Source organism: Aspergillus flavus, chromosome 5 (assembly GCF_009017415.1).
Source record: "Aspergillus flavus chromosome 5, complete sequence".
NCBI lineage: Eukaryota > Fungi > Ascomycota > Eurotiomycetes > Eurotiales > Aspergillaceae > Aspergillus > Aspergillus flavus.
Window position 1 is genome coordinate 1,701,109 of NC_092408.1, and position 25,963 is coordinate 1,727,071.

At 47.5% G+C, this 25,963-nt stretch overlaps 8 protein-coding genes across 8 annotated transcripts; 4 read left to right on the forward strand and 4 right to left on the reverse strand.

Annotated features, from left to right (window-relative positions):
- Nucleotides 1-644: 644 nt before the first annotated feature.
- F9C07_2163009 (uncharacterized protein) lies at nt 645-2,808 on the reverse strand. Its single transcript, XM_041286358.2, has one exon. The coding sequence runs from the start codon at nt 2,374-2,376 to the stop codon at nt 775-777; it is 1,602 nt and encodes a 533-aa protein (XP_041147576.2). The 5' UTR covers nt 2,377-2,808; the 3' UTR covers nt 645-774.
- A 307-nt stretch (nt 2,809-3,115) lies between these two features.
- On the forward strand, nt 3,116-3,881 carry F9C07_6328 (uncharacterized protein; the record flags this gene model as incomplete). The annotated part of the gene is made up of 2 exons (XM_041292836.2): nt 3,116-3,499; nt 3,552-3,881. The coding sequence occupies 2 exons, from the start codon at nt 3,116-3,118 to the stop codon at nt 3,879-3,881; spliced, it is 714 nt and encodes a 237-aa protein (XP_041147577.2).
- A 218-nt stretch (nt 3,882-4,099) lies between these two features.
- On the reverse strand, nt 4,100-5,978 carry F9C07_2258897 (phospholipase D precursor; the record flags this gene model as incomplete). The annotated part of the gene is made up of 2 exons (XM_041292847.2): nt 4,100-5,051; nt 5,106-5,978. The coding sequence occupies 2 exons, from the start codon at nt 5,976-5,978 to the stop codon at nt 4,773-4,775; spliced, it is 1,152 nt and encodes a 383-aa protein (XP_041147578.2). The 3' UTR covers nt 4,100-4,772.
- A 1,360-nt stretch (nt 5,979-7,338) lies between these two features.
- On the reverse strand, nt 7,339-8,390 carry F9C07_6326 (uncharacterized protein; the record flags this gene model as incomplete). Its single annotated transcript, XM_041292848.2, has 7 exons — nt 7,339-7,488; nt 7,637-7,723; nt 7,787-7,875; nt 7,934-7,994; nt 8,055-8,142; nt 8,194-8,249; nt 8,352-8,390. The coding sequence occupies 7 exons, from the start codon at nt 8,388-8,390 to the stop codon at nt 7,339-7,341; spliced, it is 570 nt and encodes a 189-aa protein (XP_041147579.2).
- Nucleotides 8,391-9,121: 731 nt separating this feature from the next.
- Nucleotides 9,122-9,656, forward strand: F9C07_2284781 (uncharacterized protein; the record flags this gene model as incomplete). The annotated part of the gene is made up of 3 exons (XM_071510723.1): nt 9,122-9,414; nt 9,524-9,567; nt 9,626-9,656. The coding sequence occupies exons 1-3, from the start codon at nt 9,328-9,330 to the stop codon at nt 9,654-9,656; spliced, it is 162 nt and encodes a 53-aa protein (XP_071364395.1). The 5' UTR covers nt 9,122-9,327.
- An 826-nt stretch (nt 9,657-10,482) lies between these two features.
- F9C07_6324 (Cyanovirin-N) lies at nt 10,483-10,898 on the reverse strand (the record flags this gene model as incomplete). The annotated part of the gene is made up of 2 exons (XM_041292849.2): nt 10,483-10,697; nt 10,754-10,898. 2 exons carry the CDS (start codon nt 10,896-10,898, stop codon nt 10,483-10,485), a joined length of 360 nt encoding a protein of 119 aa, XP_041147580.2.
- Nucleotides 10,899-15,659: 4,761 nt separating this feature from the next.
- Nucleotides 15,660-17,479, forward strand: F9C07_2284783 (uncharacterized protein). Its single transcript, XM_041286352.2, has 3 exons — nt 15,660-15,802; nt 15,868-16,073; nt 16,150-17,479. Exons 1-3 carry the CDS (start codon nt 15,780-15,782, stop codon nt 16,947-16,949), a joined length of 1,029 nt encoding a protein of 342 aa, XP_041147581.1. The 5' UTR covers nt 15,660-15,779; the 3' UTR covers nt 16,950-17,479.
- On the forward strand, nt 17,480-25,711 carry F9C07_2284784 (KEKE-like motif-containing transcription regulator /suppressor of sin4). The gene is made up of 3 exons (XM_041292837.2): nt 17,480-17,612; nt 17,707-22,694; nt 22,762-25,711. The coding sequence occupies exons 2-3, from the start codon at nt 17,788-17,790 to the stop codon at nt 25,148-25,150; spliced, it is 7,296 nt and encodes a 2,431-aa protein (XP_041147582.1). The 5' UTR covers nt 17,480-17,612; nt 17,707-17,787; the 3' UTR covers nt 25,151-25,711.
- Nucleotides 25,712-25,963: the final 252 nt, after the last annotated feature.

The following is a 25,963-nucleotide window of genomic DNA, read 5'->3' on the forward strand; positions in this document are numbered from 1 at the left end:
GGGACTCTTGGTCAAGGTTTGCAGCCTGTGGCAAAGGGGGGTATTTCCTCGTTGTGCAAATTCTTCACCTATTATAGTGTGACTATCGATAAGCGCTTTTTTATTCTCCATGGCTTTATGATACTTGTCTAACTTGCTTACTCTCTACAATACTATTTCTGGGACATAGAGACGCCCCATCACTGGATAAAGTCAGACTCTTCCGAGGATCATGTGTCCAAGTTTCTCTATCGAGGAGACAGTGTTTTCGTAAGATACCGTAGTGGTTTGCTACTTATACAGTACTTATTATCCCGGCAACTGACCACCATAGATAGTGCTATATTAAAGACATAGATACCTCTTACATAGTACTGGAAAAAGGAAAATGTGTCTAAGTAGGTAGATAAAACAAAACTTGTAGTTGTCTAAGGCTCGACTATAAATATTACAAGTGAACCTATCTTGGAAACGGAATACCCTTCTCAAATCCAGTATATATGAGCTGGTGCAGGGGGAAGTAATGCGTGTGCGCATTGAGACAACTAATGTAGCCTGGAAGGGATTATAACCTCTAGGTCGACAAACTGATAAACATTCGAGTACCAATACTAAGCAGTGTCAACTAATTAGACCCTTGCACAATGTACTGTCAATATAAGTATTACAAGTATGGAATGTGTATTAACATTAAGTATGCTATACAGCGTAGGCTCAGCTTTTGGCATAGACGGTGAATCCAAAATAAGCAGCTGTTACTGAGATCACAGTATTGTATAATATTGCTGGCTCTGCTTAATACATGTCACTTAGATCAACATCATGCATATCCTGTCCCTCTGAAGCACACACATGAAGAGCTACATGACTCATACCAGCATAAACACCGTTATAAGGTACACCCGACTCCGTGTCCGCGATAGAATTCGATACATCACCCAACAGTCGAGTAGTTGTATGTTCGAATAGACGATCCCTTGTATAACATGGATTCCACTTGGGCCATTCATCCGGAACACCGCCTCGCCTTTCCGTCTTGTTTCTGAGATCTTGCAGATAATATGGATTGGGACTGACTTTTGCCTCTGCAAGGAGATCCACATCTGGATCTACATCCAGCTTATCGTATACGTCCCTGTAATCGGCTACAATGCACGCTCGAGCTACAGCTGCTTTCATGGAAGGTTTTCGTCGTACGAGTTCTTGATAAACCCGCCCGTGTGCAATGGCCGGGTACCATATCAAATAGGGGAGCTCATTACAGGGGGTTTCTGGTGTGATTCGAGAGATATCATTGTCCATAATGAATCGAGCATAGATTGCGCGTTGGATTCGGTAATCGCTTATATCTGGTTGGAGAGACCACCATTTGGCGAACATTGTGTTGTGGTAAATCCCTCTAACAATGCAGTGGATTTCGGTTGGTACTGTCATTGGACGACACAGTCGCGCATAGCGATCAATGTCACCATAGTACGCAGCCGTAAGTATCAGAACGTCCTTGTTGATGAGCGGAAGGTCTCGGGGAAGCGGCGAGTAAAGGTACTGTGTCACAGCTGCTCCGTCAGAAGGCAGACTCTTTGTGTCGAACTCATCCACCCCGTTATCTTCGGTAATGTCAAAGTAATGACCCTTTGATGCCGTGCCCTTGACATCGAATGGTTCATCGGTTTGTCGAAACTTCCGTTTAACCTCAAGATAAGGGCGAACGGCAGTATTGCCATTCAGATGGGCCACCTTTGGCTGATCGGCGTTGATCGTGCGGAAATAGTCGTTCATGACTTCGTACTTGACGGGACTTGCCATTATATCCTCGTAAATATCCGAATGGCCGTTTTCTCGCGCCTCGTCGGCAATATGAACTTCAGGGAGCAGATTCAGCTCCATATACAGATTGAAATATCCGGCGACAGCGCAGGCTCGCCCAACTTGATATTTCATTTGGGGGTAGCGGCGAGCCACTTCACGATATGTGGCTTCTGTGGCTACGTCTGGATGCCAGATGCAGTAAGGGATGTCCTCAGGTTGGTTGATTTGTGGGACTCTGTTGCTCATGATGCTTCGCGCGCACAGTGCACGGGTGAAGGCAGGTAGCGAGCCCATGAGCTCTTCGGCAAAGCCATCGTGATACCTTATTCCACGGATAACGGAGTGTTGCACGACAGGCAAGCCGAGGGCCTCTGGTAAGCGCTCTCCACGGATTGCCTCGATGCATATCTTGTCAGAATATTCAATATGGGATAGCCTTCTCTCTATCTGCGACGCCATTCTTATCTCAGAAATGGTAAGACAAAGAGGCAAGTAGGACTCGAAAGGGCCTATATTAGAAGCTAGCCAGCGGTATACAGACAAGAAAGGGATATAGTGAATCCAAAAATCTTTATTCATGCTAGCCATCTCTCGTGCTTAGTGCAGACTGATATCTTTGTCTCGCTGAAAGCGGAAGTCATGATGCAAGGCATCCACTACAGGAAATTCGGTACAGCCTGGATGGAATCCTGTCAATCATGTTCTTGGACTCGGCGAATTCGGTGCCTCTACTCTATTTGTCGAGTAGCTTATAAGTGTAGTGATACGGTGACACATATGTTGTTGAGATTGAACCCAGAATTGTGACCTTAGGGCAATTGGAACATCCATATCGCTAAGTCGTGATGTAATAACCATGGTGAAAGACATCTAGACCTCCAGGTTCTACCGGAAGAACCATAGAGCCTTTTAAGATCATTGATGTTATCTCCACATCTTAGGAGATCGGATCATTTCTACCATGGCAATTGCCACGGTCAATGAGTTCATCGACAACCTTGCATGCACGGAACCACTAAAATGATGCAAGTAGATACAACATAGTAATATGAGGGTGATTGACATCATTGAATCTATGACTGTAGTGGAAGCCATTGTGCATACTGACTCTGTCTGCCGTTGACTAGGTGAAGTCATCGAAATGATTGAACCATACAACAGACGGCGTATAATATACTACTGAAGTCGGAAATCTTGCGCCCTATTTTGATTTTGTAAAGAGCAACGTCTCCTACCTGCTATTCTGCTTGATTGAGTCTTCGCAAACCTAGGACTATATTGCTCAATTGTCAAGCATATTCTTCCAAGGTTCTTCATTTCTACGACGATGTATAGAGAAGAAAAGCTAACAAACGCACAGATGAAGCTCACCGCCATCGCCACCCTTGCATACGGGATATCAACGGCAAGTGCATACGCCTTGTACGGAGGCTACGAGCGAATGTTCTACTACTACGGCTACATGATAGATGCCGACGTCAACGGACAGCCCAAGAAGGTTGCACCTAGTTGTAAACAGACTGGAAAATGCACTTTCAACGAGTTTATCAAATATATCAACGATTTATCCAAGCCAGTATCCGTCACGTCAGACGAGCTTCCCGAGGTGCACACCACAGCGCAAAAGCTCGATACCCTACAATTGACAGGAGCATATAAGGTTGGCAAAATATGGCCAAAGGCTAGTACGATTCCGGCGCTGTTTGACCAGGTAGGCAGAGGGCTTCCAGTTTGAAACATATGATACTAACCTCATTCAATAGATATCTAGATACATCAAGGAGGTTCGCGACAGAGTAAAGAGGAAAGAGAGCATAGAGTTCGCACGTGCGTCCATTGAATCTGTCTGCTTTCTGCGGAAATTCGCCAGGTCAGAAGCGCTGCGGCCGTATCTTGAAGGAAAGAAAGTCACACCCGTCATCAAGAAAGAGGTGTTTAATGGCAAATATTATGACCTGGTGGATGAGGCTGCAACCATTAAGAAAATCTCTCAGGCCAAGAAAATGATCCAGGATTTTGACAAGGCGGACCCGTCCCACAATGATAACATAAAAGCCTCTTGTGACGCAGCTGCTAGGCTACATGGTGGATGAAGGATGCTGGAAATAGAGGTCCCTCTTGTTCCTTCTGGACTGATTGGCAAGTAGCCATGCAGGATTGCCTATGTATCCAATGGTTAATGGCCTCTTTCGGCAGGCATGCAATTTAGATCCAGTGAACATCTCTACACGTAGGGCGTTTAACAACATCGGGTTTATAATATTATCACTGCTAGTAAGAGAGCATAGGCTGCCTCACCAAATTCTATTCATTGTACTTCTATATATCCTGGGAGTCCGTTCTCATTATTGGCAGTAACCTCACCCAGTATCGCCCATCCCTCTCCTTGAGAAGGCAAACCAATTCGGGTCCTTTTGGTGACAACCCAAGGCTCTTGCTTCGCCTACCATAAGACAGCTCTAAATGGAATGTCCAAGTTAGTGCAACATATCTACCCCAGGCTAAGGACAAGGCAATTACACGTGACTAATGGGCTACAATTATCCACTTGCATCGGCTTCAATTCATGGAAAACAGACTCCGAGCCACAGAACGTTAAGGTTTACCATTAAACCTCGGACGATTGGAGAATTTTCAACATCACTCTCCCAGATAAGCGAGAGAAGCTACAAGAGTTTTCGTCCATATCCATACACCAGGACCTTGCTGGGCCCATAGGCGTCTAGAGGCGTTCGGCAAAGATGTCCCACAACCGTTTCAAATATGGAGGGCCAAGAGCATAGTCTACAGTTCAGTATTATACACTACTTTGAAGGAAAATTCTGAACACAAGAAGTGTCAGCCAGAAGTAGTACTGTAACATGATGACGTATATGACTCTGGTATGGAGTAGATTCCGAGCACCCTTTGTTCCATAGCGGTCCTTCTAGTTGATAGAAAAGAGTACAGAGTTCATAGACTGTAGCGGAGACACCATATTTTCTTTACCAAGGTGAGTCATTCTGCCCTGCAAGGTAATGGGTCACACTGTGTTTCTGGACCCAGGTTTGGATATCTTTGACAGCAGCCCTTGTATCTTCATGGTCCCTATATGCGGTTACTTTGAAACCGTAAATCAGGCCATCCACCCGTGCAATGCCCAGCAGAGCGTTGGTAAGATCAGCTTGGTCAACTGCAAGAGTCCAGCCAAAAACTTTACCAAATTTCCCCTCATCTCGCATTCGACCTGCATGTCTCAACTCGGTGCAGGTATAATAATCCGGCTCAGAGCAATTCCCAAATTAAAACCCAAGATTGAAGTAGCCATAATCCGCCACCCTTTTCGTGTTTTGGATCTTAGCCCCGTACTGTTGAAATGATTTATGGACGTTGGCTGCCTTGTCGTTGATACTGACTGCCTCAAGATAGTTGTGATTGTCTCGAATGACACCAAATGCCCTCCCGTCCACGTGGCTGCGGTAAAATCCATACAGAACTCGAACGCCCCAAGGTTGGAGGTATTTCCTGGCCATGTCTCGGAGTCTTTCGATTGCGTTCTCGCCGGCCTTGTACTCGTCCGGCTTCTTTAGATCCAACCACACGAAGTTGATTGTCTTGCCGTTACGCCGCTGGTCTTGGATTGCTCGGAACATATCTTCTGCTTTATCACCGGGACTCGTGATGGTGCCATCGTGGTCACAATACCAGCCCTTGCGGCCCCAGCTACTCCAGCCTCGCATGTCAATTTCTAGAGCATTGGCACCGTGGGCCACCGCGTCCTTCATTCCTTGAATCGTTAGGACCCGATGTGCAATGGCAAACACTGGTTTTCGACCTGCATTGTATCCATCCAACTGCTCCTTAGGTTCAAAGGGATCGTGTGGTCCAAGATATAGCTGAGAGGAGTCGGAGCCGGTGTCGGTAGCGGTAAGTTGCGAAAGCGACCTGTCACTGGCCCAATCTTCCATCGATTCGGTAAGAGACTCAACGGCGGAGTCATCTTCGTGCTTCAACACAGAATCCCTAGTGGAGTAAGGTTCCTCAGATTGATGGGAGACAACACCATTGACACCATTCTCCACGGACTGTCCGCGATGATCCAAATTGACACCGAAATTATCAAGCTGCGTTGGGAAACCGGTAGCAAAGTCAATACTGGAAAGCCACACAGCGGCATATATAATGCAGCCTAAGGCTTTTCGTAGAGACATATCTGGACCCCTTACAATGCGGTGAAAATAGGTGTGGGCATGTAAATAATTGAGTGATGTTTGATGGGACCTACGGCAAAAACAACTTGAATGTGTAATGATTCATATATATCCAATTCAACGAACGGGGTTCTCGAAGATCAATCTATTTGATGTACAAAAGTTTGCCCTTAAGTACATTGTACTGCCTACCGGACTCTGAGCAGAGGATCCAACTAAACTGTTAGAACAATACGCCAGAACAACCTATGTGTGCTCTATGAGTCATGTCATAGACGTCACTGGCTTTTATTGAATGAACGAAGACAGCCTCATCTACGTCATGGTCGTCTTAGATCGTACAGGCTGCCTGCTCCGATGCAACATATCCCGGGTTAGTGACCTAATAGACTCATATCCAGGTGGATAATGCTTCTAGTGGTAGTGAGTCCCGCAAGATGCTACACCAACTTTTGTGCACTGAGAGCCCCGAAGCTAGGTCGTCGTTTAAAGCCACAACAGCACCCTGTCATTGCGGCACGAGGCTCGAGGCTCGAGGATTGGGCTCGGTGTTTATCGGGGAAAGCTGTCATAGAACTGAAAATCTTCTGTTCCTCTTCGGCCCTGATCGTGGCAGCCTAAAGGGACTCATGAAGAGCCGCTTGAAAGGGGATATGTCGAATATGTCCTGGAGCTGCCTTATGTGACTTCAATATGTCATATGTATCTTTACATTACCCCAGCTACATGTAATGATGCGGATTGAGAGATGATAGCCAGTCAATGTTCTTCAGAGATATGAAATAGATTTTAGAAGTACGGCATGAGACACAACATGAGACACAACAAGAGTTACCTCGTGTTCTGATTTCGGATGCATCATGTACTCTCATTTCTTTTGTTAGAATTAGACGCCCTGATATACCAGTGACACTTCACGATCGAATCTAGGCATTACCAAGAGATGGCACCTCTATATGTAGATACGATTGAAAAAAAAAAAAAAAAAGATTTGGCATTCGAACAACAGTTAAGTACAAAGGGGCTACCCAAAAAAAAGTGAGTACAATTCCATCGCCAGTTATGGCATGGGCTGAAGATAGGAAGTTGTATCCTGACACGGATCCCCTACCCGATTACTTCCTCCGAATGCATACTCTGCAGTTTCCAGTCCATCTCGAAGGTAGCAGCAGTAAAACAGTATCTCAATACACATTAACATAAAATTGAAACAGAGGCTTCAGCTTTTTCTCCAGCAGCTCCAATCGAATATGGTTTTTGATATTGGACTTTTGAACAAGCACTGTACGATCAGCGATTGACTTGAGATGTTTTGGAAACACCCAGAGACAGCTTTCCTCTTTCCAGCCATCAAACTGATTTATGTGCTGACCAAAAGTGCAACCGAAGGAATCTCTGTCAGAAGTACTTCTCCCAAAGGATACAACCTTGATTCCCAAGACATCTGGAAAGTCATACGCTTGGAACTCGAAGAGCTTCGTGGCCCTTGACGAAAGCTCAGGGAGTGCAACTGCAGAAATCGAGTTATTAGAAGACCTCTGTCATTCGACTTTGGGCAATATATGTCACTGTTTTGATGGCGTTCTTTAGGTAATAGAATTGACATGTTAGTGATTGCGTGGCGCAATGGCATTAGCCAACTCGGGCTTTTTCCTTACAATGACCATCACGTAGAACTCCTCGGCCCTCAGGTAATTGAAACCGATACTCAATTCTTTCGCAGGGTCCGCCGCAATATCCTCCACCTATTGTTGTTAGAATGAACGGGCTAGAGCTGCTGTCTGCACTTCTGAAAGATGGAGACCTACCTTGCGACGAATCTTCTCAATCTCATCTGTTCTTTTACTCTCCAACTCTTCTTTCACGGCTCCGCCCCCGGAAAATCGGTCTTTGCGAACTAGAATTTCATGATGCTTCAGCTTTATGCGCATGGTTAGTAATGCAGGCTGTCTTACTGTTGGTTAAGAGAGTATCATATGACTGATAAAGAGTGAAGTCCTCGAAGAGCTGTCGGCTCTGTTTTCACGTCTCATCAGTCATGTTCTTTAACCCAACCAAGCTGCTTAGGGGCCATACCTTCTCCTCGGCTTGCCGGTAGTCATAAGGTTTAAAATGCTTGCTCTGGTTGAAATTCGGCAAAGTGGTGTACGCCTGCAATATGGCACTATGCCTCTGTCAGCAGTCGAAGATCAGTGGAGCCCAAGGTGACAATTACAATCGGCGGTATTTGTGTTCTCCATTATTGACTTCGTTATAGAACTTATCCGCTTGCTGTTTGATATAGAGAAAATCAGACGACTCGCTTCCGTCATCCGTAACGGAGCCCTTCTTAGGAAACCGGGTACCTCCCTCTTAATAGACAAAACATCTCACTTCAGAGTGTTTCTCAATTTTCTCCACAGCCTCCTTCATCTTCTAATTGACTTGAACATTCGCTCCGTACATCTGGAAGGCTAACTCCGCCCTGAAAAGAAGAGATTATCCTCAGCGTAAAATTCCAAAGGGAAATATGGTGTAAAACCTACGATTCTTCAATTTCCTTGGTGTTGGATTGATTGTGCACTTTGATTGAGAAACGGACAAAGAAATACGCGAGCCAAGTCAATGGCAAGGGAGATCATACCTGGAACTTCACAGCTCTTGGAGACTTGTGGCCGTAGTAGTGCGGCTTCCGGAACCGAAGGAACACTTGAGCTGTGGGATAAAACCCAACGGATCTGTAAGCTCTACTGGGACTGCCCGTGGGGTAGCAAAGTCAACAAATTCAAGGTTCAAGAGAAGTACAAAACATACCGAGTTGAAGTTGGGCCTTGGAATTCCTACGGTGGGGCTCTAGGAAATGTGGATGTTGAGATTTCAAGGAAGAGAGCATAGTTTTGAAGGAACTTGTATCTTACACACAGAGATGTCCAGGGGTGTTTGATAGCACTGTGCCGTTGTACGGCGTCTGCGGTCAAGGATAATACACTACAACCAATGTGTAACGTGGAATTTGTGCAGCCGTTGACTTTGCTATTGAGGATTGACTAGTTGATCACCAAACTACGATGTGTTGATTCTACTCCCGCTCTATCCGACGTATGGATCATAGGAAAATGTATGACGTTTTTAGTTTTTGACAAGATAGGCCTTGGTATTTTGCTGTCGTGTCTTCCTTCAAGGCTGTATGTATGACCTTTCATGTGTCTTGGAACAAATTGGAGGAAAGTGTTCGCGTTCTAAGAGACTCAATGTAAGGGGAACTTGAAATCTGATTCTGGCAGGCGTAGGAAGCAAGGTCATGGAATGCGGAAGTGCCTTCCGATGGCAATAGCCGCTTCCTCCCGTGTGACAAATGTTCTGAGGGATAATGTGGGTCACGTCTAGGAAACAGGTCTCAGGAGGCAATGTGTTCTTTCTCGTCTGCAACAGGGACTGGGAACTGGCATGCCACACAGTATGCAAGTCTTCATTCCTCCAGCTTCAGCGGAAAATGTGACGCTTCCATTTTTAGTATCTTTACATGGATTTTTCCATGGCTCCACACGTTCTACGGCTCTTTTCAGAACCAGAGAACTATGCATGCCAATAATGGAAACCGTTTGTGGTTGTTAGTATAGTACCCATATCTTGTACTTTCTCTGCATGATTATGCTCGGTGCTTAAAGGCCTGATATCGGTAATATCTCCTTTCTTTGATGTAATATGGTACCATTTTACCAAGGTACTATGATCCCACAAGCCAAACCAGATCCCGAATGATATATGCTTGCCCACAAGTTCATCTTTGTATCTTAGTTTGTTTCTTCTTACTTCCCAGTAGATAGTTCCCGGTCTTTGCTGCCGTCACCTAGGTTGGGGCATCATCAGTTATATCAGGGGTTGATTGAGCTGGGGAGGAATTGGATCCCCCAAAGAATCTCATCATGGCTGGTCGTGCATGCCTCGGAGCCGGACTGCAAGGTAACATTTTCCTTTCAGAGGTCCTCCAGTTTCTGTCAGACGCTGGATATAGCAGCTGCGAACTCGACTTGGATTCTCTTAAGCTCTTCCTGGTATTTCTTTTCTCACGTGAGGTTCTTTGATTTCAGTCATCCCCAAGTTTGGGAAGCTCTACCAGAAGCTTGGCTGCTTCTGTATTTCTATCTAAGGTTACCGTGACGTGCTCTGTTTGTGTCTTGGATTGATTTCTCAGTGTGGCTAGCGATCTTCTACGGCGATTCTTATTTTCTTTCCATCTCGTTCTCTTGTTCATGGGCACAGCTGGCTGGTGGTCGGGTAGTTAGTAGTTGGGTTTAGGGCTAGCGGCCTTCAGTTCACTTAATAGATAAATTTACACACAACTGCATTACTGATTCTACACTTTGACTGCTGTTACTACGTACGAGGAAGATACACTTGGCATTTAGCTACAATGGGATGTCTGTTTTGAAGACCATTCATTTGATTCATCTAACAATCTCGCATATCTGTGTGGATCGAGGTTGATGCATTTATTGTCCCTGAATAGAAGTCAGCGACTGTCTTAGTGACCCGGATGATAGATCTCAATACTTACATACCACTCCAGGTTACCGTCGTTGTTGGTAATGTGGAGTCCGAGATTGATGCCCTGACGTCCACGGCTACCACCATCACGCGTTGGCAGCTCGGCCTCGAGCCAAGGCTCGGAACCACGGAATTCGAAAGTGATATCATCGGCGCTCTGGGTAAATCCGGTGGTATCGCGGCTGAACCAGCCTATCCAGGGTGTTAGTCATCTTTTTTTCCATCAGATATGAAGGTAGGACACTGACCATCGTCGTTGCCGATTACATCATCGAGGTTGATTTCGGCGGGCTGCCACGATCCATCCTCTGCCTGGGCCTCGCAAACGAGCCAGGTTTCAGGTCCCCGGTTTTCGATACGGACGTCTCGGGAGGATTCGGCGAAAGACGACATGATGGATAGATTGGGAGCTGGTATGTAATATGAGACGGAAGTGAAAGCAATAGTAAACCTGGTTAAGAATGAAACGAACCTCACGGGAGATGAAGAGACCTTATATACCTTTATCCTCCTCTCAGCTGGTGTCATGACTGCGATGTAGCTGGCTTAGTGACGCCATCTGAGCCCCGCGCTCAGTTCGTTGATAGGAGGAGAGCTGTCCACGCTACGTTCTTTAGCCTCGATGCACTCAGCTGAACTTTGTACATGATGCCATCGTGCTCTATGTTTGGCAGTACACCGCTCATTTCCAGCTGCTGGAGTGGGCTTCAGACAAAAAGACCCACTGCAGTACGGCTGAGGATTTCCTAGAGTCTGTGCGGAGTACTATCTATGGTTCCACTCTACGCCTGAGATATGCCACGTATGCCCTTTACTTGACAGGCGAGCATCTCGATATAGCACGAGTCATTCAGGTACCCCACAATTCAGCTAGAAAGATGAGAGCCACATCAACATTCCCCACTTTATCCCAAATGATTCGCCGGTCAAATCAAATTAAGTTTAGTAGATCTCTCCCTTCGGTTCAACCGCGATATATAGAAAACCACGCTAAGCACTGGGACAGAAGTTAGAATGGCGTACAGAATACATGCATCCTATCATATCTTCGAACAATTTGTGGTGTCGATCTCGGAGTTGTGGCGAGCTGATAAAGTGGGGACTAGCACATAGGAGTACCATGGACGGAGATTTCGGGTGCGGCTGTGGCTGAGATATTGGGGTTGTGCAATCTTTGGATCTGAATCAGTTGGAATATTGCATATACATATGATCTTAAGAAGCAATATATCAATATTACTGGTATACATCTTTCTATAATCCATAACATTACCATCAACTATCCCTTTGATTCTGTTGTTTTCCTTGTGCTATGTGACTCATTTAGTGGACCTATTGGACGTGTTGGGCATTCGACTACTATGGTAGGGTGCGAAAAAGGTCATGCCGATCCCTGTCAAGGTGGTTGTATATCATTTCCCCTTTTTACAGATGTTGCCAGCTGGATACAGAATATAATAGGACGCACGATCTGTAAGCGAATTGCCCCACAGGGATCGACACCATGTTTTCGCGCCATATATCAGTAGATGATGTCGTGGCGGGGCTATGAACTGGGATACTGGAGATGCAAGACCACGGAAAGGGAAAAGGCAGTGTTGAGATGATACTGAGCTAAGCCTATCAAAGCGCGTACTGAATACACAAGCTGTTGACCTCTGGGGAAGGCCTGAGCGGAACTGAATAGTAGTAGGTATGTAGTGAGAGATTAATCGGTTAGTCAATTAGGTCACCTCATATTCAGGAAGCTAAGTTTAAGGACTCCAAATCTATTTGAATTGGTTTTATATAATGATAACGATATAGATAGCTAGAGTAACTGAGGGGCTGATATTGAGAGATGAGGATATGCCAATTGCCCCTCATTCTGACCTCGCCAACGTCAGTTGCAGCGATAGCCAGAGGCATGCTGAATGACACGTCAATCTGAGGGTCAAGTTCGTATTACCTCTAACCTATGATTTGTGAGTACGGAGTATAATTAGCAATCTACATTGATTCCAAGGGTCGAAGATCAAACACACACACGGGCAATCACCGGCATAGAGACTCGATGACTTCCGCTTTACATTCCAACCTCGACGTGAGGTGCCCGCGTGAACTTACCGCTCCGTGGGAAGGTGAGACTGAGTGGACTGTGCGGCAGGTGGCAGTAGAAAATCTCTCGACTGCTTCTCCATACACGAGGTAATTCTACTTACATGGGCATCTACCCAAGTAAGTGAATCAAGTGTTCATTAGACTCCAACAGCGACGAGGAGATATTTGAAATATCCGTTATCGAACTTGCTATCGAACCAGTGGTCAATGATTTTTATATGGGAACTATGTCTGGGAACAAAAATGAGATACTACAATAGATTCAATGAAATAGCTTCTAAAAACTACCTCCTGGTGCCTACAATAAATTCACGATATTTCTATCCATGGTCAAATCCCTGGTCTCATCGGTATTTAGCTGTATGTGTACCCACGCATCAGCGTGAGTCATAAAAAGTCTTATCTGGCCATGTATCAAGTCCATGCTGATTTTCGTACTGTCTGCAAGTGTTGACTGTCGGATATGATAGAACTATTCCTTAGTTAGCTAGTCTCTTCTAAAATAACCCCTTTTTGGTGATAATCAATGCCAATACCACCTTAGTACCTACGAAATTTTAATGTCTAACGATGGCCATTCTTATTTAGACCTCTGCAGGCCCGCGAGCAGCCCTTCATGGGGTCAGGCCTAGCCTATAGGCGGGGCTTTGGGCTGCTGAGACTATAATCAATAAACCCTTGGCGGCCTGGCACAGACTCTTATAGAAGTAAAAGAGTATCCTCGAAGCCGCAGACTAGTTACTAGGCCTCGTCGGGCCATATCCCCTCCTACCACACATGATGCTAGAGCTTTGTCTGGGGAGAAGCACAAAGTCACTCTTTCCTGCACTTCCTATCCATATTTTGCAAGACAAACTGTTTTACTGGAGTTGTTGGGAGATGATGTATAAGCTGTGTTGGCCACAAAGAGCTTGGTATAAGTGGACGGCGGAGATATCTATACCTGATGAATATATCTAGTAGACAACTTTGGATATATAATAGTAATGACATAGGATAATATAGACGGGTAGCCCTGCATGGAGAAGTTGTTCTATTAACTTAAACTGGGTTTACCAGTTGCAGTTTGGATAAGGGCGTGGGCGAAGGATTAACATCTAATTCATGAGGCTAAACCATGCAATCAAGCCCAATAGGTGTTATAGATTAAATGTTATATACAGTCTATAGATTATTGAGCAAGGAAGAGTTAGGGAGGAAGCAGAGTAGATAGATTTACCAAAAAGAAAAACAGATTACCATTTCAGTTTATAAACAAATATACTATAATAGTCTATTAATTTCTCGAAACTTCAGGTCCGGTCCTGTATTAAAGACTGTTGGCCAGATTGTTCGGTTGGAGGCACGACCAAATGCCAAAGGTATTTTGGCCGAGCGGCAACACGCTTGACAAAGACCATTTAGAATTCTTATCTCTCAGCTCCCTTCTTCCCCCTATCTAAAGCCTTAGTAATAATTGATCATGTAGACCAGTTACCAGTGAATACAGTATTAGAAAATTCCTAATAAATTATAAGGCCATTGTGACAATGCCCTTAGTCCCCGCAGTAACGTGTCAGATTCGGGTCAATAATTACTCAATAAAATCTAAACATAACGATAGCCTTGAGCCTCGATAGAGGAAAAGGAACTGCGAGCCAGCGCTGCTGACACCAAAGTATTACTTTTAGAGACATCAACGTATGAGCCGTTAGCGGTGGCAAAGCGTGGAGTACGAAGTACTCCTTGCTATTCTCTGCTTAATCTCTACCCCTGATGGAGATTAGAGTCTGGTAGTTCGGCAGTGCTGTTGAATATCCGATGTGCACTGGTTTTCGCGGGCATGAAGTACGATTTATGACTGATATTTGAGTGACTTGAGAGGATGTTCAAGTAAAGGAGATGGCATCATTGACTATAGCTCCTTTAGGACTACAGAACAAACTACCGCTCTGAAACTCGAGCCTATGAACAGCCCACTTGCATAGAACTTTCGCTACTTCTACTTACATGCTAAATTATAATACCACGCCATGTGACCAAAGCATTGTGTAAGTCAGAGAGAGATGTGTTGTTGATATCATAATGTTTTATAGCGCAGCGTGCAACCAACGACGATTTCTATTTAGACTTGTAGAAACTGAAATCCACCTAGATCTCGGAAATGGTCATATTGTATATCCTTGAGGGACCTCGTGCAATTAGCTCGTAAAGTCTGTTACCCTGTGATATACGGTTCTAGGTCCTGAGTCCTGTGGCAAGGAGAGTTATGACAGTCTTTTATGGGTCTCAAAAGAAAGCATGCCTTGGTGCAAGCCTACAAGACATCATCTCACATATATAATCTCTTATTGCTAGTCCACTAGGAATGGGAATAGACCTAGATACTTTCTCAGCCCTAGCGCATTAGGGAAAGACCAACAACCGCAGGGCTGAGAGATGTAAGCGCTAATGGCCGCTGTTTCAGCCATATTTCTCGAAGCCCTACACCTTGCTATAATTTTCTTTTATAATGAAATTCCCTTCCGAATCAAATTAACTGCCTAATATGTATGGAACATGTTGCATAGCATAATAGAACCCTCGAGCGACGTAGAATGACCTAGGATAACCATATCATGGTACAGTAGGAACTGACAAGATCTTTGTACCAAATCTTGGGATGTACAAGATAATCTCTTCTTATAAAGAATTTAACCTGATACGGTTTAGTACTGCAGTTTCTAAAGGAAACTCATACCGTATATAGGAACTCAGTTTGGAGTAAAACTGAGAATTTCGCCTAGTTTCCATCGCATTGATTATGATCATAAAGACGTCGGTATACTGTGTTGTTGGAAGGTCGTATTTATAGATGCACGATCCCCAAAGTAGTAACGAATGCCGAATCGACCTTCCTTGACTTTTCCCGAACTCCATGTGGAACTTTGTCACCGTCCAAGTTTGGGTCAATGACCTCAAATTTCCATTTCAACCCCACCCTGGCATCCTGTGCCTAACTCTGATTGCACGTCTTGAACCCTGTGGATCCATCATTCCACTTTTTTGATTTCAAAGCATCCCGACAGCTTGAGCTGTTGCTATTACGTATTCTCAGCAAAGCTATAAAAACCTCAAGATGCCCCTCCTTGATACCCCTCATCGTCTCGACCTCGTTTGAAAGCTTGTCAGCAACACTTACCTACCTTTGAGAGAATGGCTCCCCCTAAGGTCTTCCTGTGGGTAAATTTATCTCCAGTAATTAGCATCAAATCGATTGCTAATGTCTCTAATTTATTTTTAGCACCGGTGCCACCGGTTACATTGGCGGAGATGTCTTTTATGCCGTACATCAGGCACATCCTGACTGGCAATACTCCCTCTTAGTTCGAAGCAAGGATAAGGCAGCCCAGGTCACTAGTAAATACCCCAATGTGAGAATCGTCCTTGGAGATCTCGACTCGTCCAATATTATTGAGGAAGAGGTTAAGAACGCCGACATCGTACTCCGTAAGTACCTATCTATCCAATCTCCCCGCAATAAAAGCGTTGTGTACGACCTTGTGTAACTAACGGCGCCAATTAGATTGTGCCGACTGTGATCATGTAGCATCAGCCGAGGCAATCGCAAAGGGTGCCGCCCACCACACGCCCGAGAATCCAGTCTGGGTGATCCACACCTCTGGCACTGGCATTCTGACCGTTGAGGATTTCCGCACCAACACCTGGGGCTTCTACCGTTCTAAGGAGCACAACGACTGGGAAGGCGTTGACGAACTCCTTAACCTCCCCGACGACTCTTTCCACCGCAACGTTGACAAGATCATCATCGAGGCTAGCCAGCGGAACCCCGAAAGTGTCAAGACGGCCATCGTTTGCCCTCCGACTATCTACGGTCCGGGCCGTGGACCTGGTAACCAGAAGAGCGTTCAGGCATACTGGCTCGCCGCTGCTGTATTGAAGAGAAAGAAGGGATTCTTGGTGGGCGAAGGCAAGAATATTTGGCATCAGGTCCACGTCCAAGACCTCAGTGACGTGTATGGTGCTTTGGCAGACGCTGCCGCCGCTGGTGGTGGAAAGGCAACATGGAACGATAAGGGCTACTATCTGGCCGAGAACGGACAATTTGTCTGGGGCGATATCCAGCGTGAAGTGGCTAGAGTCGCCTATGAGAAGAAGTTGATTCCATCTCCTGATGTTGAATCACTGCCGGATGCGCAGGTCTCGGAGCTGAATGAGTTTGGGCTGTATGCTTGGGGAAGCAGCTCTAGAGGCCATGCGCTTCGTGCCAGGAAGTTGTTTGGGTGGTCCCCGAGCAAGCCTAGTCTGAAGGAGCTTATTCCTGAGATCGTGGACCTTGAGGCTAAGAACTTGGGTTTGCTGTAAAGCTGGACGGTGCAAGACTGTGTTACTAGCGTATAATGATGAAATGAATTCCTAACGATTCCCTGATGTACTTCCTCTGCAGTTGCACATTTTATTTCATGCATTGTAGATCAGCTCTCGTCATAGATACTCACTTAGAGGTCATAGCTCCTAGAATGCGTGCCTTTGACAAAGCTTTTATATCATATACAAAGAAGACCATTGTGTAAAAGCTCACGGTCATTGTGCTGGTATATTAAAGAGTATTCATGAGATATGAAGTAGCACTGCGGTGTTTATACTGATTATATATAATAAAGGATGACACCGGTCGGCGACTATTAATATTACTATTGTGCAGGTGGACCGTTCGTTACCTTGAGCAAGTAGAAAATCCAGATTCCTCAGATCGTTAAATTGCAATATCCTAGAGAAAACATTGCCTCTTCCTCTTTTTTCTTTTTCTTAAGCCTGCATAACCGGGATGATGTTGTAGTGAAAGAACACTGAGCGGAGACCGCAAAAAGTTTAGCGCCGAGCGCGGGTAACACAAGCGACCCAAGCGCGACACTCGCGGTGCAATCCTCTTTATTATCGTCAATCACCGAGTCCATAACCCAAGACACCTTTGTCTCAGAACAGGGCAATCTTACTCTCGAGATTCCGTCACATGTCATTTCCACGGCAGGTTGTTCCATTCCCACTGCTTTTACCCTCCATGCCTAATTGCTCCCACCCTCACCTTAATTGTGGTATACGCTGACAAAGTCAAATCCAGGCTCCGCTCATGACTTGCGACCTGTCGGAAACATTCCGGTTCTCTGCCTGAGCAATCCAAGGTAGCTTTGGTTAAGCTGTCATGGCTCCAGGTGGCGGAGGAAAAAGAAAAAGAGGTGAAAGAACTTGGTCTAGTGATTCAGTAAACGACGGCCAACGGCCCTCTCCTCATCGGCCGAGTAACCTAAACATGGCGCAACACAACTTACCTCGCGATCACTCCGATACTCGCGGAAGAGGGCGCCGACAGAATAATCGAGGGGGAAGGAATAACTTTGGACGGAGGCCTAGCAACGATAACCAGAATCAGGCTGGCGGTCGGAAGGATACTGCTATGTCACCTCCAAACACAACACCGGCGAAAGAAGCTCCGGATCAGAATCAGACAAACGGCGCCCCCTTAGCGATGAATCAATCTCAACCTCCCCCATCACCTTCACCGGCTCCATCGCAATCACAGCCGCACCCACCGCCCACACCGCAACCCCAGATGTTGCATGTTCCTCCCATCCAGCCTGCAGCTCCACCTCCCCCATTCGATTATGAGTACGTGAGTGACAGTGTGGTTGAAGCATGGTCCTCTACGGGGAAACAAAAGCTTGTTGAGGATGGAGTGCATGCAAAGAATGAGCAGGATATCGCAAAGTTGGCCGCGATATACCAGGAAGTGATCCGGGCCGCTTTTTACGGACGACTGTCGCCGACGGATGCTGGAGTGGTAGTTAGAGATATCATAGGAGAAGATGTTGCTGCGGAAGATATTGATATGGATAGTGAAGGACAGACGACAACCCTCCTTGATACCCGCTCTCTGTTCTTGGACACGTTATCTATCGTTACCGATTCCGACACAACGAACCCTGCCTTGAAGCCATTGGTATTCTCGACTGGAATCAACGCCGCGCTCATGCGCCTGCAGCTCGATACACCGCTCCTCCAGTCTCTGGGCCTTGTCCGTGATACATTCGCCCGTATGGGAATTCGGAAGCAGACTAATCTGCTTTACCGACAGTCTAACTATAACCTACTGCGTGAAGAATCTGAGGGGTATTCGAAGCTTCTCACCGAGCTTTTCACAACCAGCAATAATGAACCTCCGTCCAGCGAAGTCGTTGAGGATACCTTCGAGAGGGTCAAGGCAATGATCGGCGCGTTCGATATGGATGTCGGTCGTGTACTTGACGTCACGTTGGATGTTTTCGCTGCCGTTCTCGTCAAGCAATATCGATTCTTTGTGAAGCTATTGAGAGCTAGCTCATGGTGGCCTAAGGAGGATGCTTTCCGCGGTTCTGACGGTGATAATCGTGATTCCGGTCTTCCAAACTGGGCACTACCAGGCTCTGCGGGATGGGTAACGACAGACGAAGAACGGGCCGAATTAGTGCACACAAACCAACATCGTGATAGAGAATTCTGGAAGCGAGTCAAAGAGATTGGTATCCGGGCATTCTTCGAGATTGGTCGTAAACCAGTATCTGAGGAGGAGCTGAAACGTATGCTCCCTGAAAGCAACAATCTCTCAGAAGAGGAAGCGGGAACGCGTAAATGGATCGAAGAGACAGGGACATTGCCACCTAAGGGGAATCGAGTCGCGGCGCAGCTTCTCGGATTCAAGCTTCGCTTCTACTCATCTCGGGCTCGCAGCAAGTCGGACATTCTTCCGGACAATCTTATTTATCTAGCAGCGCTGCTGATTAAAGTAGGGTTCATTTCACTACGGGACTTGTACCCTCATCTTTGGAGACCAGATGACTCCATGGACCTTTTGAAGGAGGAAAAAATGAAAGAAAAAGCGGAAAGGGAGAGGGCGGCAAGGCCTGGTGGGGGTGTGAATGCGTTGATGATGGCTGGTGCTCTGTCGGATGATACCCTGCCTACTCCTACTCCTCGCATTCGGGAATCGGAGACACGATCAGCAACACCCGGAAAGGACCAAGAGGCAGAAAAGTCAACCCCAGTCAAGACCGAGGAAGATGAGCTTCCGGAGCCGTCAGATCAGAAAGTAATGCTTCTCAAGAGCTTACTGGCAATTGGCGCACTTCCCGAGTCCCTTTTTATACTCAGCAAATTTCCCTGGCTTATGGACGGCTACCCGGAGCTCCCCGAGTTTATTCATCGTATCCTCCACCACTGTTTGAGCAAAGTATACGCTTCACTGCGGCCCCTGCCTTCTGCAGAGGAGCTTAGAGAGCAGAAGCAGATCCTGAGTTCAGACCAGTCCGGTATACCGAAGGGCCAGATTCGGTTAACCCAAGCACCTCCGAGGCGAGTCCTTCGATGGGCCCAACTTGATAAGGAGGATACGAACGATGGAACTGACTATAGATTCTACTGGGACGATTGGGCCGATAATGTTCCCCTGTGTCAGAACATTGACGATGTCTTTGCCCTATGCTCGTCGTTCCTGAACCTTTCTGGACACAAAATTGGACAGGACGCCAGTTTACTGACCAAAATTGCAAGGATCGGAAAAGACAGTCTAAGTAAAGATGATTCGCCTGAAAATAGGGCCCGATGGAAGGACCTCTGCAAACGCCTCTTGGTGCCCGCCATCAGTTTGACCAAAGCAAACCCCGGTGTTGTCAACGAAGTTTTTGATCTAGTCAGCTTCTTCCCCCGTGAAACCCGATACAATATGTACGCAGAATGGTATTTTGGACAAACGTCTCGCCTTCCGGATGTAAAGTCGGCTTTTGACCAAGCGAGGGCTGAGACGAAGGACGTACTCAAGAGGCTGAGTAAGACGAATATACGACCGATGGCTCGGGCATTGGCCAAGATTGCGTATGCAAATCCCGGTATTGTTATCAATGTCGCCATCAGCCAAATCGAATCTTATGAAAATCTCATCGAAGTTGTCGTGGAATGTGCACGGTACTTCACCAACCTCGGGTACGACATCTTGACATGGGCGTTGATCAACTCACTTGGTCAGAAGGGAAGAAGCCGTGTTCAAGAGGGTGGTTTGCTGACCAGTCGTTGGCTGAATGCCCTGTCAACATTTGCGGGCAGAACCTTCAAACGATACTCGGTAATGGACCCTACCCCCGTGTTGCAATATGTTGTTGAACAGCTTCGACACAACAATTCCACCGATCTTATTGTCTTGGAGCAGATGATCAGCTCCATGGCTGGTATCATTACCGACACCAACTTTAACGACAATCAAATACAGGCCATGGCAGGTGGTGAAGTCCTTCAAGCCCAAACAATCCTACAGCTGTTGGACCGACGACACGAGTCTAAAACTACCTCAAGACGACTAATGAAAGCGTTGACTGTTTCGAAGCTCGCTGGTCAGTTACTTATTGCAATCGCCCAGGAACGCTGGACCTGCATTTTCCAGGAGTCAGAGGGCTCCGACGAACTCAAACTACTGGGTAATGTATTTGACGAAATTCATCGAGTTTTAGCTCAGTATCTGGATCTTCTGCGCAGCAATATGTCGGTGGAGGAGTTCGATTCATTCGTCCCGGATCTTTCATCACTGATTAGTGAGTTTGGAGTCCAGCCTGAAATAGCTTTCTGGATCCGACGACCAAGTGTGGCCAAGAAGATATCTGAGAGTGATAGAGCGACAACCGAAGAGGAAGCAGGGGTGGCCAAGAGTGGAGAGGTCGAGCAACAATCTCCGCCTAAAGATGAGGCGGACAAGATGGAGACGGATGAAGGAGAGGCAATAGCCCAGGACAGCGGTCAGACTGCTGAGAGTGCCATGGACGTTGACAAGGATCAGTCTGAAAAGCCTCCTGACACCGATGCTGTGAACAAAACAACAGAACAAGCCATCGCAACAGCCTCAGTTACTGCTGAATCTCCTCTGAATCCCGTTATGCAAGACCTTCAAGACCAGGTCAAGTCGGCTCTGCCTTCTGAAACATGGGGTGTGGTTGGCCTGCATTTCTATGTCACCTTCTGGCAACTGTCTCTTTACGACGTACACGTACCTCAGAAAGCATACGAGGACGAAATAGACCGCCAGAAGAAGAAGGTAATTGCCATTGGTAACGACCGATCTGACATTAGTATGGCTGGTAGCCAAAGAAAGGAGCGCGAAAAGAAGCAGATAACTCAACTTCAAGACCGCATACTGGAGGAGAACAAAGCTCATCTGAAGTCTTATGGTCAGACAAGGACGAAGCTGCAGAAGGAGAAAGATCGATGGTTCGCTGGTATGCGTGGGAAACACGATGCGTTGAATGTGGCTTTGCTTGAGCAGTGCTTCATGCCTCGACTGCTGTTGTCGCCCATTGACGCATTTTACTGCTTTAAACTCCTCAAATTTCTCCATACATCCGGAACGCCTAACTTCCGGACTGTCGGCCTTCTAGACCAATTGTTTCGAGAGCAGAGACTTACTGCATTGATTTTCCAGTGCACTTCAAGGGAAGCTGATAACCTTGGCCGTTTCCTGAACGAGGTCATCCGAGATCTTGGCCGCTGGCATGCTGACAAGGCCGTTTACGAGAAGGAAGCGTTTGGAACTAAGAGGGACCTTCCTGGATTTGCCATGCTTGTTGATCCGGAAGGCAAACCGACGACGTTCCTGGAGTATGAGGACTTCCGCCGACTTTTGTACAAGTGGCACCGTCTTCTGGCTGCTGCCCTCAAAACTTGCCTGAATGGCGGCGAATACATGCACATTCGGAATGCCATTAGTGTCCTAAAGGGAGTTGTGCAAAACTTCCCTGCAGTGAACTGGATTGGCCGTGATATGTTGACCAGTGTGAACAATCTCAGCCAGAACGACGAGCGGGATGATGTGAAGATTCCTGCAGCCTCTCTCATTGGTGATCTCAACCGACGCGAAAAGAAATGGATGCTTCCTCAGGCCTTTATGATAACTAGTCAACCAGCAGCAGGGAAGGGCAATCCTTCAAAGAGTGAAGCAGCTGACAAGAACGCAAATGGGAAAACTCTGCCGTCACGGCCTCAATCTTCGACTCCAGGCTTGAACGCTTCCGCCGCGGAATTCAAACCAACCACCGAGTAAGTCCATACAACCTAAGGCTAACCGTACAACCTTGACCCACGTTTCTGACAATTCAACCCACAGACCGTCCAAGATAGAACCTACAAAGACGGAAGTCGAAGATGGAGAAATTGAGGATGCGAAGATGACCGATGCTGCGTCGAAGAACACAATAGACACAGATAAACTGGGCCAGAAGTCGTCCGAGCAAGCTGATACCACAGCCTCGACCCCAGCTGAACCGATTGCTTCCCAGACGCAGCAGGCAAGCGGCGCTGAATCAACAACCAATGAAAAACCTGCTACTCCAGCCGTAGAGCCTCGGACCACTGGTCAGCCCGCCCCTGCTTCCCCAGCACCTACTGCATCCCAGGCGCCTCCAAAGGGCCCTGAACCTGGCCGACAAGCAAACATTCCTCGACGCCCAGACCCAGAACGAGCGCCGCCCAGCAACCAGAATGTACGCTCGCAGACGCATACCCCTAATCGTCCTTACCGAGAGGATGGAAGGTTACCACCACGGCCTGACCTTTTAGACGACAGACGCGATAGACATTCAGATTACCCTCGAGGGGGCCGCTATGGTGGTGAGCATGATTACAATAGGTCGTTCGAACAACCTGTGGGTGATGGAAGGGGCTATGGCCGTCTCGATAGAGAGTATCCTTTAAGGCCATCTATGGATGAGTCGTTCCGTGGTCCTCCTTACCGTGAGGGGCGTCTCCCAAGAGAACCGGAGTGGCCAGATCGTTCCGGACGTTTGCGCCCTTCGGATGCTCGAGAGGCACCACCTGTCGCACGCTCCGGTCCACCGACACACCCTGATCGTGCAGAAATGATACACGATCATCCTGACCGGGAAGGCTATCGACGTGGGGAGGCACTGCGACAAGAGAAGGATGATAGGCGACCTTTGCCATCAAGAACGTTATCGCCTCCCAGAGTGGAACTTCCAAACCGCCCAGAACGCTTCCCTGATGAACGCCGATCCGGTAATTTCGGACAAGCACATTCACGACATGAGGATTTACCTACTGGACCTCGCAGCGAACGCGTTGGACGGCCTCCTATGGATGGCCACGACTCAAGAGACTCTGACCTGAGCCATGGACGGTTGCGTCAGCCAGAGCCTTCGGCCGAAATCCCATCTGGGCCGCGGATGCGAAATGCACCTGGCAGAGGCGGCCGAGGTGGTCCCGGGCCATCTAACGGCCCGAACGCACCTAATGAACGCCAGCCACCTACTGGGCCAGGTCGTCAGGGTATGCGTAGTGGTCCTGACCAATCTGCATCCGCAGTCCCATCGTCCCCTGGTCCTGAAAGGCTTGACACCACTGGAATACATCCAGACCGGCTGAAGAACCTTCAACCGCAGCCTACTGAAGGCTCATTTGGAGGACCCATGCGTTCCAGTCATCCTTCATCTCCTGCGTCCGTTGTTCCTCCGTCGGGACCTCGTAGTGCGCTTGGACCACCGCAAGGGCCATCCTCTCTTAATCGTGGACCACCCCAAGGCCCCGGCTACGGTGGTGAACGGGGTCGTGGTGATAAGCGGTTTGCTGGACTCAACAACATGCTGCAACAATCTGGAGGACCCGCGGAGCGTGCGGGCCCAGGCCCAGGTCCAACGATTCGTGGCCGAGGTGCCAACCGTCAGCCTGCTGGTATGAATGCTTCTCAGGCTCCTGATGAAGGCGGTCGGTTGGGGCCACCACAGAATCGGCCTGACCTTATGGCCGGTCGACCCTCTACTTCTTTCCCTGAGGACGATGGACAACCTCGGAATCGACCAAGCGGTCCTCGTGGGGAGCCTGTCGAGGAGTCTGGACCTGAGTCACGGAGGTCTGGGCGGTACTCGGGCCACGATCGGGATCGAGAAAGAGAGCGGGACCGTGATCGGGACCGTGATAGGGATAGGGAACGTGAGCGTCGGACAGGCGAGGAGGAGGGAACGCGCAGTAGCAGCAGGAGAGAGGAGCAGCGAGATCGAACGCGAGACTACGAACGTGAGCGCAGCCGTAGAAGTGATGCAGGCGCAGGCAACACTAGGGAAGAACGGTACGAGTCCCGCGAAGCATCACGCCGAGGGGCTGGATCACGCGACGAAAATCGTCGTCGACGGGATCGGGAGGATGCATCAGACGCCCAGAGTCAGGAACATGAAGGGCGCCTTCGGCCACCATCCTCGCTTGGTGGACACCCACCTCCGCCCCCTCCCCCGCCGCCCCTCCCAGGCAGCGCGGAAGAAGATAGGCGCTGGGGCGGCGGCAGGGAACCGCGTGATAGAGATCGAGACCGGAATCGAGATCGTCAACGCGACCGAGACTACAACCGCGACGGCGGCAGCGGAGGAGGAGGCTCCCATCGTAAGCGTGGAAGACCCGGGGGCGATGACAGTGGACACGGCGATGGCGGTGGCCGGGGAGGCATGAGAATGGGGGGTGAGAGTAAACGGCCTCGAAGAGGCGCGTGAAATTAAATTTCATGGCATGATCGGTGGAGATTCCTTATTGTCTTTCTTTAAGCTCGACACTTTTCCTTGTTTCTCTTTATATGACGCATCGATGCATTGTTGGACGGTGTTCAAATCTTTCTTGCATTGGGATAACCTTCTCGGCTCTTGTTGGAGTCCATGTGTATTCTCTACATTTCTTTAGCGTCTTGGACGGATACCAGCTTAACGTATGTGGATAATGATACACTTTAATCCAGGATGTAAATGCAATACCGGTCCATGGGGGAGAAAATAATCTCAGTACATGGCAGTGAGCTTGGTATTGGCCTCAACGAATAGAGAAGATAGGGTGCGGCGTGTATCCCACATCCAACCTTTTAAATACTATTACCCTTATAGCTAGATTATGTGTACCTTTTTCTTCCGCCAGAGGTAGACCATAAATGAAGAAGCACAATCAGACCAGTTTACTACTAAAGTAAATCACTGTGCAGCGCAATATCAACCACCGAAGTTCAAAGCTGGTCACACTATCTTGTGACCCTACCTTGCTTTAAGAATCTCGAGGTCTGCTAATATGTGTACTGTTTAACATAGTAATAATGAATATGAAAACATGAATTTATTTCACGCTCCATTACTAACGTATTTTAATGCAATAGGATAATTCACCAGGGCATGGAAAGCATTGCGACAAGTATAGCTTGATTTACAATGTTCGAGCCACATTCCAACAGGGTCTTAGAGTGATTACATCCACACGGCTCCGTAGCGGTTCCGACACTTACTCAGTTCAAAAAACAAGTCGTAGATCTTGCGTAGCAGTTCCAC

Coding starts and splice junctions, on each gene's coding strand:
- F9C07_2284783 (XM_041286352.2), top strand. CDS start 15,780: ATGGCTCCCCCTAAGGTCTTCCT. Junction 15,803..15,867: donor GCTCCCCCTAAGGTCTTCCT/GTGGGTAAATTT, acceptor ATTTATTTTTAG/CACCGGTGCCACCGGTTACA. Junction 16,074..16,149: donor GAACGCCGACATCGTACTCC/GTAAGTACCTAT, acceptor GGCGCCAATTAG/ATTGTGCCGACTGTGATCAT.
- F9C07_2284784 (XM_041292837.2), top strand. CDS start 17,788: ATGGCTCCAGGTGGCGGAGGAAAAAGAAAAAGAGGTGAAAGAACTTGG. Junction 22,695..22,761: donor GAATTCAAACCAACCACCGA/GTAAGTCCATAC, acceptor TTCAACCCACAG/ACCGTCCAAGATAGAACCTA.
- F9C07_2163009 (XM_041286358.2), bottom strand. CDS start 2,376: ATGGCTAGCATGAATAAAGATTTTTGGATTCACTATATCCCTTTCTTG.